At 37.9% G+C, this 14,430-nt stretch overlaps 1 protein-coding gene across 8 annotated transcripts in view; it reads right to left on the bottom strand.

Moving 5' to 3' along the window:
* VPS13D (vacuolar protein sorting 13 homolog D) overlaps positions 1-14,430 on the bottom strand; it is a 195,532-nt gene that overhangs the window by 149,114 nt on the left and 31,988 nt on the right. For 4 of the 8 annotated variants that reach the window (XM_048825360.2, XM_048825356.2, XM_048825353.2 and 1 more), the window contains exons 22-28: positions 13,078-13,168; positions 11,660-11,786; positions 9,997-10,177; positions 8,010-8,192; positions 4,464-4,695; positions 3,117-3,327; positions 271-442 (exon numbers count right to left, since the gene is read on the bottom strand). In XM_048825360.2, the coding sequence (XP_048681317.2) occupies positions 271-442; positions 3,117-3,327; positions 4,464-4,695; positions 8,010-8,192; positions 9,997-10,177; positions 11,660-11,786; positions 13,078-13,168 (1,197 nt within the window). The remainder of the gene's footprint in view (positions 1-270; positions 443-3,116; positions 3,328-4,463; positions 4,696-8,009; positions 8,193-9,996; positions 10,178-11,659; positions 11,787-13,077; positions 13,169-14,430) is intronic. The other 4 variants (XM_048825358.2, XM_048825355.2, XM_048825354.2 and 1 more) reach the window with 2 other exon arrangements.

Consider the following 14,430-nt stretch of genomic DNA (forward strand, 5'->3'; position numbering starts at 1 on the left):
TGTTCATAATCTCTTTTCAAAACAATTCCGAAACAAGCAGTGACAATAGCAGGTTATGATAGAAATGACACACATGCTCCCCTTTATTCCTTGAATTGCTCCTGAGACAGACAATTCCCAAACACATTCAAACAAACAGAGAGCTTCACAACCGCCATTGTTCTTCAACTAAAATTTTTACCTACCAGTGAAATAGTGTCTTTTAACAAACTCTAGACAGAACTTTTTTGCGCATGTTTTTAACCTAATAGAACTCAAAGTTTCTCTCACATGAATTCTTGGATCCTGCAGATCATAAGGTCGCATAAACTCTTCTACAGGTTCCCCAAGGTTATTCTCCAATAGTCCTCGAATCAGTTTATATTTACTCAGATCCAGAGAGCAATGGACTGATGACAGATTGCCATGAATTGATATGTCTGGAACTATATGACTCATCTCCCTACAAAAGAGAAAGAATCAAGGTCATAAAACCTTCAATTGAAATGCCTACTGATGGGGAAAAGTAAACAAAAAGAAAAAACAGTTCCACAGAAAGAGTTCCACCTCCCTGACTGAACTGCAGCATCTCTCATCCAGCTATGGGTTTCAATAGTATATGAGAAGATGGCAGATATTCTTCCATCTAAGACATATCACCAATTTAAGTGACAAATCATAGACTCATTATTGTGTTTAAGTGTTTTAAGGTAAAATTTTCAAAAGCACCTAAAGGACTTAAGTGCTGAAGTCTCATTGAAAGTCAATGGGTCTGACTGAAGCACCTAAGTCACTTAAGTGCTTTTGAAAATTTTACTGTAAGCCTAAAAATTACCAAAGTTCTTGATTACTTTCTAGATAAATATAAAAGAATTAAAAGAATTATAGACATTCAAGAAAATGCTTAAAGCTTTTTTTTTTTTTTAAAACACTTATTAAAAAACCCAACATGTTAAGGCTTAATACTACCCCCCTCCTCACCTTCAAGTGTTTAGTACTTTGCACATTGGCCCGCTTCCATGGTTTGGGGGGTGGGGGGATTTGCTAAGAGCCTTGTGCCTGTAAGAATGGGTTTCTGACCATCAGATGATTAGAGCTGAGTGAGGATTCTTGTTTGGAATAATTCCTAATTGGCCCTGCCTCTCCACTGCTGGGAGGTTTCTCTGAAATATCCTCTAACTCCTTCCACTCACGCTTAGAACCAGCTGATGGAAAGCAGAGTGCACTGGAAGAATAGGCCTGGAGAAACAAATAGGAGGTCAAAGTGGAACCGGGGGTGTGTGTGTGTGTGTGTGTGTGTGGAAGGGTAATTAAAACCACTTCTGCAGTAGGAAGGAAAGTTAGTTAAGAAGGAAGTGGAGTATTCGCTGATGGGGAAAGGAGAGGGGGAAAAAAAACAGGAGAGGAGTGGGAGAAGGGTTTACTGGGCAAGTTAGAAACTTCAGTAAAAGACAATATAACTCAGCCTAAGAGCTCTTAAGTGGAGCATGGAGCCTTTTGTGAGCAGTGGCCTGTTTTTCAGAGATACTAAGCATTCAATGATTCCAACTGAAGTCAGTGCCAGATAAAGGTACTCAGCACCTCTGAAAATCAAGGAACATACTTAGGTTGTTCAATATGAATGTAAGGTTTCAGAGTAACAGCCGTGTTAGTCTGTATTCGCAAAAAGAAAAGGAGTACTTGTAGCACCTTAGAAACTAACCAATTTATTTGAGCATGAGCTTTCGTGAGCTACAGCTCACTTCATCAGATGTAAGATGGAGGGATTCACCATCAACTAAGTAGCACTCGCTAGGCAAGGGTCATGGGTTCCAAAACTGTGTGAATGGAGAGAGGCTTGGGACAAGTATTAATAATTGGTGGCATGGGCCCCTTGGTGAGGGCCTTACATGCTAATTGCACTTCCTCCTCTCTCCACTGTGGAATATCAGAGCTAATTTTGATTTCATTAGAAGTCTAGTTATAGGCTGCTGAGCTCACTTTGGGCTGACAGTGCACCAGCACTGGGGCTCCCCTACTACAAGCTGAATTCACCTAAGAGCTGAAATCACTGAGTGTTGTGTTAAGTAGTGGGGGAGCCTGAAGATATATTGTGGAGCAGTTTGCGGGACGGCTGGTGAAGCAGTTCGACGCGGAGCAGTGTGTGGATGGCAGGAGCTGCTTGTGGGCCGTGGAGCTGAGCGAAGGAGTTCGTGGGGCGGCTGGCGGAGCGGAGCGGAGCGAAGGAGTTCGTGGGGCGGCTGGCGGAGCGGAGCGCCGCTATGGAGCGGTCAGCTTCAGATCACGTAAGGTGCCTCTTACCCCCGTCCCATTTCCACCCAGGTTGGGAGGTAAAGCTCCGCAGATAAACTTTCGAACTCTGGGGCTGCCCTGACCAGGGACAGAGACTTTTGGGGCATTGGACTTTTGGGACTTTGGGTGATTTGGGGTTGCTGGACTCAAGAACCAAAGGGAAAAGGGCATGCCCCAATTTGCCTGGGGTGGGTTTTTTTTTGCTCATGGGTTGTGTTATGAATCCTGTTGGTGGTGTTTCCCCAACATAATGCCACATTGTTTCTCTCTGTTATTAAAAGGCTTTTGCTACACTCAGACTATGTGCTTGCGAGAGGGGAAGTATTGCCTCTTGGAGGCGCCCAGCGGGGGTGGTATATATTTGTCCCAGGTCACTGGGTGGGGGCTCGAGCCGGTTTGCATTGTGTTATTGGAATGGAACCCCTAGATATTGAACCCGGCCCTTGTTGCTGCCAACTCTGACAGGCAGAAGGGTTACATTTTTGGGGTTACATCTGATGAAGTGAGCTGTAGCTCACGAAAGCTCATGCTCAAATAAATTGGTTAGTCTCTAAGGTGCTACAAGTACTTCTTTTCTTAATATGAATGTAAGTATTTAATCCTAGTCACCTAAATTTGATTTTTTTTTGTCCTTATTTTCAAATATATGTCAAAAACTATAGTGTGAAGTGCCTCTTATCATATTTACTTACAAACTGCTGGGCTGTGTAACATGGGTAACAATATTTCAAAATATCAGTAAAAATTGGGGGGAAATCTAAACTATATAATCTGTTGTGAAGTTAACAATATACATTAAACCACAGTACACAGAGTAAGAAATTATCCAGATAACTATAACTCACTTGTCTAAGTTTCTCTCTACTTGCAGCTTCAATCCAAAAGGTTCCGTTAAGAGACTTCCTCCTGTCTGTCTGACAAAGTAGGAAGGGAAGGTCAGATCTGCACTGGTGTCCTCCATAGCCTTAGAATACTCTCTAGAGTATCTCTCTGCAGCAAAGATGTCCATGTTCTGCAGATCAACCACAATGCAGTCTAACAGGCAGATATGATCCTCTGTAAGAGTACACAAGATTCATATATCAAGCAAGATTAAAACATTCTCAACTAATGAAACCACCTACTTTACTGCAGAAGAAAGTTGACTTTATTATGGAAATAATTCCGTTCTGTTTATGCTGCTGCATCCAACACCGTAGCATTTGATGCACATAAGCATTAACTCATAGATATTATACCATGAATTCCTCAATTATGTGGGTGCAGAATGTGTCATGGAATCCACTTCATGCAGCAAAATTGTGCACCAGAATTTAACTTTCATGTTTAGGCAAAAGTTATGTTTCTAATCCTTGTGAGTGCAAATATAACCTTAAAAACATGAATCATGTAGTAACATCTTTGAGTTTCCAGACAGAATGGGGGAAGGGAATTGTAAACTTCCCCACTCTTCTCAATGAGTTGTTAATTCTGAAACCTAGAACAAACGTACAAATCTCAACATTGTTAATTTTATCACTGCTGATCATTTAAAGCCCAACCTAATTCCCACTGAAGACAACAGAAATGCTTCCATTGACTTCAATGGGAGTTGGATTGGACACCGTTAACTCTCTCATGCCCACAAATCTCAACTGCTTATTACTCATTCCTAGAAATCAAAATCCCAAATGTCCACTATTCTGCCACCCAAACCTTCAGCTTCCTCCTTCCTCTATAATGCAGTTATGTCCTGCCAATACGAAAATCTGTGGCCTGAAAATATGGGAGGGCATACAATAACTTGAATATCAAAACAAACAACATAGGACCGAAAGTACTGGACACATTTTTAATTTTTTTAAATCTTAAACGAAACCTTCAATTTTGAAGTACAACTCTGTGAGCAAGCAGTGGATAGGGAAATCTATCTAGGTTTTTTTCACCATGGCACTCAAATGCCTTTCCTCTTCTGTTCCCAGGCTTCTGTTATCAATGATATTATGCTACAATGAAATGAAATTTAATTACAAACTGTACAAAAAGGAAGGACAGACATTCCTACACCCTTCACATGAACAGTAGCAGACAGAAAGGTCAACCCTAAAATCATGAAGTAACCATGCCATATAAGGTATCTCCTAAACTAAAATGAATAATTGATATTAAAAGGAGGAAGAGTTAAGTAGGCCGTTCTATTATCTCTCACATACCTGGACTGTGAGGGATTTGTGCAACAGGTGATTTTGGTGTGTGTCCTTGCTGCTTAGTCAATGTACTCAGTTCAGACTCACTTTTCAGATTCATAATATTTGTTCCAGAAGATGATTTCATGAATAACCCTTCTTTCAGGCTCATGACCCCCTTCGATTCATCTGCACTTGTTGTTTTCTTTATGCTGTGTTTTGGGGTTCCCAGTGGTGAAGAAAATGGAACAGAACCCTGCTAATGAAAGGAATACAGTGAGTTACAACAGAGATTGGACTTCTAATTTTAAAAGAGATTAATACATGAAGTAATTTTCTAAAAAGTATAAAGGGTGGAAGCTGTGATATAACCACTAACCATAAACAAAGTCATCTATTTGAAAAACAAAGTGTCACTCAGAATTGTGGCCCACCTTAAATATTATAAACAGTTCCAAAATGAAGTCATATGATCACATATGAGCTCTTTGCCCCGCTTTTAAAAAACCTCAATTTTTCACTAGAACAAGATTTACAGTATAATACATTTAGAAAAATAGGAGTAAAAAAATCTACACAGATATTAATGTTTTTTAAAGTTTCAGAAAAATATTAAAAATTATTATTAAGGGGGGTGCATTTTGGATATTTCTGATATAGCTGGAAGGGTCAGACTGCATACATTTTATGATCAATTTTGTGCTAATTATTTTCAGGCCTTTGATCACTTGGGTAAAATGATGACTGCTGTAGATTCAAAGATTTTTTTCTTCTTCTTCTTCTTCTTCTTTTTTTTTTTTTTACAGCATAGTAACTACTCTTCATAATCATATTCCTAGATGAGGAATACTGTGAACAGCAAATTACTACAAAAATAATAATTTACTCATTCATTTATAGAAACATTTAAAATGGTGCCTTTCTATATGCTCTAGGCACCTTTGACATGACAAAAATGCATCTTACGTGCAGCAAAACAATTTAAGATAACTCCCCACTAATAAACACCTTCAAAACCCAAATCTCTTTGCCTCAGAATAATTTCCCATCTTTACAATTACAATTCCCCAGAAAGAAGAGGAGCTTTGTTTATGTTTGTGTTTAGTATTGTACCTTTTCTGCTTCATTCAGATTGTAAAAGTTTCATGCACTAGAGTTTTCCATCTTCAAAAGACAAAATCTAACATCAGAGGGCTGCAAGGGACCTTACTAGTTCAAACCTACATGAAAGGTTGGTTGGTTGTTTTTTAATTTATCTGGGTTTTCTGAACAGTGGGAAATGAACTAAAAGTATGTTAACGTTATGGGGTCTATTTCCCCCATTTAATGCTTCAATAGCTCTCACTGAACACTACTGGGGGTTACATACCTTCTGTATACCCCAAATCCAATTCAAAGTTATCTTTGTAGGTCTGGGGTTTTGTTTTGTTTTGTTTTTAAAAACACACCTCTTAGATTTAACTACATTTCACCTGCCTGAGCTAATTACCACCTATTTTCCCCATTTGTTTCAGCAGTCTTGGATTTCTCACTTTCCTGCCCTTACAGTGCTACCTCTAGAATTTGCTCTTTCACTTTTGCACTGTATTTGAGACGTTACAGAATGCTACCCCCTCTCATAAGCCATTAAGTAATTTTCATATCTTTAAATTTTCCCTCAAAACCTTCCTTTTAGCTCTAAATTAGGAATTTTTCTAGCTGTAAAGTTTAAGGCATTTTTGGACAGGATTCTTCATATGCAACTTTCATCATATCCCTAATTAATAAAAAAAGTTAAAGAAAGAACATGCAATCGAAAAATCATATCACAACACCCATGAATCCACAAAGTTATGTAAAAAAAAATCCAAACATGGTCATCTTCAGGCATGTGTGAAAAACTTAAAGGAGAAATAAGTGTAAGAACACTGCAAAATAAACTCAAATCCAATCCTTATGGAATTCTACAAAATCACTGAAACAAAAGAAATGCGCCTTTTTTAATATATAAACTAACTAATAAGTGCTGAATTCCACAATGATCTTTTTTCTTTAAATGAACACCTAACACCTCTGCAAAGATGTATTAGTACCTCACGTAAAATGGGATCCTCATATGCACTGCTTTGCAAAATCAAATCCTCAAAAACAAATGAGGGGCAGGGGAAAAAAATTTCAATTAAAGACCCCAAATGATACACACATCTTCTATTATTTAACCTTTATTAATACAACTGCTTATGTAAAGGGTTAAAGTGATTGATAGCCACACAGCTTCTCCTGAATCCCCAAATATTAATGTAAATCCTATTTTAATCTGTTAATGCAGCAACATTGCAGCATGTCATTTCACCATTAGAATTCCATTATCACCTTGTAGCAGACACTCCTCACATTCCCTGCTGGCCATCTCAGCCACAGTTGGGGGAAGAAATGAGGATAAAGGATCAGAGGCACCAAGCATCCCGAAAGCAAGGGATCTGTCTCAGTTTGCTACAAGTCCACTGTCCAAACCAGTGGAAAAACATTTTTGAACATCAGTAGAAGGGGGAACAGTGTTTGACACCGGCTACCAACAGCTCATTTTTATGCTGCAATCACAGTCTGTCAGCCCTTTTCCATTTCTCCTGCCAAATGCTGCTTTCTATAAGTAACTGATCCCAAACAACCTACTTCGGAGGTAGAGATGGAATAGGAGGGTTCCACATACATTCCCTCACACAAAAATTACACTGCTGCCCTTCTCAATATCAGTCTCGCTTAATTTTGCTCCCCACCAAAGAACATATACTTGGCTTTGTTAAGGGGGATGGGGAGGAAGGAGAAAATACATCACACCACTTCTGCTCTCAAAATCCTGGCTTATCAAGCATATTATAAAAAGAAAAGGAGTACTTGAGGCACCTTAGAGACTAACCAATTTATTTGAGCATAAGCTTTCGTGAGCTACAGCTCACTTTAAGGCTTATGCTCAAATAAATTGGTTAGTCTCTAAGGTGCCACAAGTACTCCTTTTCTTTTTGCAAATACAGACTAACACGGCTGTTACTCTGAAACCAAGCATATTATAGTTATTCTTGGAGATCTAGCCCTACTTGTCTCTACTGACCCAATGGGAATTTTTTCTGACTTACGATGGCTGGCTCGGATCCTGACATTAATGACTAACTATTGGAAGAGGACTGGCAGCCGCGCAAAGGAGCTGAAGGACTTTTTGCTCATCTCATTCAGTATTCTGACACAATTAATTTTATTAGCAGCAAAATAGCTAAGATTGTAATGCAAAATATAGAAAAAGAAAACTTGATGGAGATGGGAAAAACTTGTTGGAGGTGGGAACCAGAGCTCAAAGTCATTACACTGACCTTCAAAAGAAAAACATGCGGTCGATTAAAGTACTGTTTTCCATTTTATCCTCTAGAGTGTGTTGTGATGTAATAGTCTGTGGGTATGGAGAACTAAAGAAAATTCTCTTGAAACTTCAGAGGACCTTTCCACATTTAGATAGAGAGCTAAGATTGATGCATTAAAAAAACCACATCAATAGTAGATATTCTTTCAATTCAGAAAGATAATATACAAAATTGTTCCTACCTTGTCTTTTAATGAGAAGGTACCTGGGCTGCCTGCAAAGAGAAACCTGTTCTTGACTTTTAGTTTCCCAAGATTAGCCACAATAAGATAGTTAGACTTGGAGCTTTCGGGGATGAGCAGGACAGGAGCACCAGCTTCAATGTCAAGAAAAACTCGGGAGGTTCGCTGCGCCTGATCTCTCACCTGGTGGAATAAACATCCAATTTAAAATATACTTTCACGTGCCACAGAATAATTTACCAGGATGCAATCATTTTTGGTAATCCTGTAACACGACTAGGCATTTTTGTAATCTCTCTTTATATAACCTTTTTAAAGGTAAGATTTATTTTCTACTGCTTCTAGCATCTAATATGAAATAGCTTCCTCTTATGATGTTTCTTGACCGTTATATTATTAAAATACATTCAGAGGTAGTCCAATTAAAAAATGGCTAGTTTACTGACAAATGCTGGTAACAGCTAACATTTATATTAATTTAAGACCAAATAACTATATACAGATGGACAGAAATCTGAGAAACTATAAATTTTCTCCCCACCTACAATAGTGAATTCTTGTTTAAACTATAGAGAAACAGATGACTGGTTTGGAAAGAAAGGGCTGTGACAAACACTGAAAACAAGCCAGAAGTCATGTGGAAGACAAGAGTAAAGCATAAAACATTTTACTGTCCCAGTCAAACTCAAGTATGTATTAATACGGTACACTGAAGTAAAACTGAACTATATAAAAAAAAATCTAAATTTCAGTTTAGCTACAAATTGTTGTTTACAGTCATCCCAGATTGAAAGGAAGTAAATAATCACGTCTGTAAATCATTATAGTTGACAACACTTTTCATCAGCTCTTTATTAGTGAAAGCAGATTAGGCTGAAATTTGATCAGCAAATGAAAGAGTTTTTACCGGTCTACTTCAAATCAGCCTATTTAAACCAACTAGGATGAAGGATTCCAGAAAGAATCAGGCATTCTTTGCAACACACAGAAGTACTAATCTAAATTCAGAAAACAGGGAATCTGAGCCAGTATTTACTGTTTCACCTTCAGAGTTTACCCTTACAGTCAGACAAAAGCACACTATAATCAATCCCCTTCCTCACAGAGGCCAGTGAAAAACAAATTAACCATATGTAATATCTCTTTATTTCCTGACACAAATAAATAAGCTCCACAAATAAATGTATAAAAGTGCCAAATAAGAAGCCATGAGAAATTCTTTATAAAAGTCCAAAATTCTCATATATTTTTCATAATCAAAAGAAGATGTGCTATGAAAATGGCTGTTGTTTCTTCCAACAGAACTCCAAGACGTTTGTATATTTTCAGAGTATTAGTCCATTACATTTCTGAAAAAATATTTGTATTACTAAAATAATATTCAGTCACCTAGTAAATAAGATTCAGATACAGTAAGGATTAACTTTCATTGGTTAGCGTGAGAACAATTTAGGATTTCATATGTTACAAATTGAAAAGATCAATTAGATCATCAAATCCATTCCCCTGTAAAGCTGGGATACATTTTCCTGATAAATTCACCAAGTAGAATTTCCACAAGATATGCATGATTTTATTTATCATAATACAGGTGCGACACACAAGATAGCTGATAACAGACTGATTGATCTTTATTTCTTGGTCCCAGTCGCACAATATGGGTCAAGATTGCAACAGGTTATATGCCATCATATCACAGGGACTAGCAACCACTAACATGCCTGACTAATGTACACTGCCACATGCCCATTTAAAGTGGAATTTTTGGGGGGAAATCAGAAATGGTTTCCAGTAAATTAGATCCCTCATAATATCCAATATGTTAACAGTGTTATGCATCTCCTGCAATCCTTGGAAATCAGATCTCATTACAGCCTAATACTTCTCAAGTTACTATGAGGTGATCCGGTAAAACAAAGTGCATGCTGTATTTCAACGGCAAGGAATGTCTACACTGTACTAAGAATGAATGTTAAAAAAAACATACTATTTGTCCTTCAATTGCTGCTCTCTGGCGCCCTAGGACATCCTGAAGCTGAGTGAAATGTTGAATGAAAGACACCACCTCCGCCTGAAAGCGCTGAGTATGCACATACTGAACTGATGCCATCCGCAAGCTGACACGAATATCACACTCTCTTTGTAGCAAAGGATCAAGTTGCCCATACCTGTGATAAAAAATAAAATATTAAGATCATACAAAAATTAAAAACTCCTACAGTTTTAAATTCACCCACCACTGAGCAGCAACATTTGCAAATTTCTGTTTCAATGAAGTGACAATTTTAACTTTAACAGTACCTTACATTTGCACAATTAAAAAATGAACTTAGAGCACAATTTGAAAGAATACATTCTCAACTAAATCCTAACTTATTTTGCAGGTATAAATACCACTGTAATTAAATTAAGCTAGTAAAAAAAAAATGAAATTCTGAGTTTTGATTGCTACTCTATCTTTAACTTAGTAGGTCATGCCTACATTCAACAGATATCCAGAACCGTGATATTTTATCTCTCAAATACAGTATTATGTGTTACAATACTTAGGTCATAAGTGACAGTAAAAAAAGAGAAGAACATTCAACTCTGAATTTCAATGTGTTCTGTTGGTTTAAGTTAATCTTAATGCTGTCTGAACAATTTTTAAATCTACTTATTTTCTAATGACAGAATATGAAGAAAAGATACTTAAAATTGAAACATCCGAAAACATAGCACAAAATGGCATTTACACTGAGCACAACAGCTTTAGGAAGTACATAATATTGAAAAAGCCGAAGTCTAAAATGTAAGTGAGACCAGTGGAAACGAACTTGCTGCAGTTCACAAACAGTACCAGAGGTATAATTTATACTGAATGGGAAGTTTTGAGGACACAAAAAAACCCAAATGTCATTAGAATAGTTCAGATTTTTATCAAAACACTAGCTGATCCCCCTGAAGGGTCAAGGCCTGCTGGAACTGTGACACTGAAGGAGGTCCCCTCTCTCCCATATATCTTCCCTCCTCACTTCCATATGCTCTGTAGCCTGCCACTACAAAAATATTCCATCCTTTAGAGGGCACCACACATACAGCCCTAGGCTAAACCTAAAGAGGACCATGGGGTTGCCTGTATATACTTTTCATGGGTCTGATGCGGAGTTCCTTAAAATGAGAATTTTGCCCAGTATGTCAATAGGAGCTTTGTTTTTGTAAAGAACTCATGATGCAGTCTAGTGTGTTTATCTACACAACGTGCTGCTTTCTAAAGTTTTAAAGTTAACTTTTGCTCTAATAATAATAATAATATCTTTGTTTAACATTAGTTGTATCAAATGACAAAACTATTCAGTTTAAAAAAACAAGTTCTATTTTATTTCGGGAAAGGTCAAAATTCTTTGTTTTTCAAATCACGCTTGACAGAACCATAAGCAACATTTAAAAAAAAATTCCTTCACTGCTGTGTGTTGACAGACACCCAGCATCAATTAAAATTACCAGTCAAATCCCCTAAAAAAAGTTTGCAACAGGTACAAGAGTACATTTTTAACATCACAGGCTTTCAAGATAGAGCACTTTATAAACTGAACATTCAAATGTTTTTTGATGTTTTGTTTTAATAACCCGCTAAACATTGTGCAACAAGAAAATGTTCCATTTCATACTTGTAAATTTGGAAAATGAGTGCCTCTTCACCACTTGTAGTGAAACGTTCTCTGTAAAACTCTCCATGAGAGGTAAGATCACTTAGGGACAGGCTTCCAATGCTTCCCTGTAGGGCTAAATCTCCATCTAAAAAACAAAAGAAAGACCATTTATTATTTATCTTAGAGGATATTAATATTAATTAACTCTCTGTAGTAAATCCCTTGTTACTGTATAACGGGCTTACCTTTACTGGGATAACCTAGACCTTTAACAGATTATTGAACAAAAGAGATGGGAAAACACAAAATCTCACATTCCAAAATCAAAGCAAATCACTCCTACAAGTAACAAAAAGATTGTACGAATCTAAACAATTTATGTTGCCAAAAATAAGGTTTGCATATGTAGTCTAATAATTACATTTCAACCCCATGCCTAAAAATTGAGATGTATATACCTTCTGAAAACTAAACATTTTATAGATTTGAAAAAGATCTCTCTCATTGAGAAAATCAGTCACTTTTTATAAAACAGAACAAAAAAGGTTTCAAAAACTAAACAGATTTAGATCTTAGCTGATCTCAGCACCAAGAATTAAGCGTTCAGCATGCTACAAGTGATGCAAAAGTTCCAAAAAGAGGCTGTTGTGAGATTAATCCTCCAAACCTAGCACCCAATGCTGCACGAAGTGCTGGAAGTTAACTTTAAAATATGACAATACACATGTCTGGATGGGGTTAATTTATAAGACTGGAAAAGAACGGCTGCAAGACTGTTTAAAACAGAATAGTTGTGCACAACAACCATCTTTCATTTATATAAAGGTTTATAAAAAAAACTAGACTGGCAGGATATAAATGGTCATTTACAGAAAACGAACCGGTTCTATACACTTGTGGAACCTCCAACTACTGGGAGTTACTTAATCTCTAAACCCTTTGATTTGAAACAGTAAGCCCTATAGTTTTCACTCTTAAGAGGGTATTCCTATTTCAGTGTTTGCAAGGAACACCGTGTGACACAGGACAAGTCATGTGTGGAAAAACACTGAAAGCTACCCGATGCAATGATTCAATCAATACCAATTAACCACTGAAAGTCTGCATTAAAATTTGCCTGACCTAACAAGCAAAAACAAGCTCCCAGTAAAGGAAAACCAGTTCAAGACACTATTCCAACGCAAAAAGAAAAGGAGTACTTGTGGCACCTTTGAGACTAACAAATTTATTTGAGCATAAGCTTTCGTGAGCTACAGCTCACTTCGAAAGCTTATGCTCAAATAAATTTGATAGTCTCTAAGGTGCCACAAGTACTCCTTTTCTTTTTGCGAATACAGACTAACACGGCTGCTACTCTGAAACCTATTCCAACGCAGTGATTCCTCTTATTCTAAATTGTATGCATTTTTAAAATGTTAACTACCACCTATACTCACCAATCATTTCCAGATACGTGACAAGTTTTGACACATTAGCTTTAGCTAGCTCACTGGTCGTCTGATTCAACACTAAGGATAGGGAATGAACCTGGTCAAGCAAAAAGAAACAGATTAGTAGTATGTAATATGATCACTTAACTGGAACCAACTCTGAACTGATCTAAAGAAGTGTTCTCTCTGTTATTGAAAACAAAACCTCAATTTTAAGAGTGAGAACTTTTGTCTTTAACACCCATATCATCCCCTTCACAACCTCCACACAACAAGACTATCTTCCTCGCCTGTCTTTCTGATGATCTGAGCCCCGTCTTGGAATCCCTCATTGTCACTCATTTCTCCATTGCATAAAGTTCAAGGTTTTTGTCCTTACTCTCAAGGTCCTTCACAACTCTGCCCATCCTTCCACAACTGCTAGTCTCTTACTGCATTGTTCACTCTTCAAACAACAGTCTTAACCACCCATTTTTCCATTTCTCCCACAGCTGCCTTTACACTTTCCTCCAAGTACCCATTATACATTTAACGTCCAACTGAACTAATCTCTAAGTCCGCTACCCTATCCTCCTCCATATGCCTTTTCAAGACACACTTCTACTGTGACTCCTAAATTAAATCAATCCACTAACAATGGGTAGGTCAGGAGGTGGGTGTCATCCTTTTTAATAGACATTTATTTACATTAAAAAAACAAACATTCAAATTATTTGAAACCCCTCAAGTTGTACACTCGGTTATCCTTTGTAACCACAAGGACATATTACGATTACCTTCGTCCTCCTTCCCTTTCCCTCTTAACGTTTTTGCCTTGTCACAATTAGACTGCAAGACCCTTGGAGAAAAAACTGTATTCCTATGTGTCTAAACAGTGCCTAGCATAATGAAGCCCCAATTTTGACTGGGGCCTTTGGGACCTAGATGGGTGCAACAACTACCTGATTAGTCTTATAAGACTCATTGGGGGCCTCTCAACCCCAACTGAGTGCGAGTCTTAGGGAGCTGGTTGAGCACCCGCTGTACCTTAGGGATCTTAAGATTTTCAATCAACCTCCCACATTAGCTCTAGGATTGTGGGCTCCACTGAGCCTTGAGGACCACTGCTTAACCCCCACCAATCTTCCTTAGGAGGGTTCTTCAGAGGTCTCCCAAACAATCATCCTTCACAAAGTGTCAGGAGATTCATTGGGGCCTTCTTAATCCCTAACCCAGGCAAGCCTCCTGAGGCTTGGCAGGGGCCCTCAAACCTGCCCACTTGCATGGAATATACAAGCCTCAAGAGGGTCATGGTTCCATCAGTGATTCTCAGGATGCTCTTTGGGGACCCAACAAAGCCAACCTCTCCCCAGAGGCCCT

The sequence above is a fragment of the Caretta caretta genome, chromosome 18, assembly GCF_965140235.1.
Source record: "Caretta caretta isolate rCarCar2 chromosome 18, rCarCar1.hap1, whole genome shotgun sequence".
Lineage (NCBI taxonomy): Eukaryota > Metazoa > Chordata > Testudines > Cheloniidae > Caretta > Caretta caretta.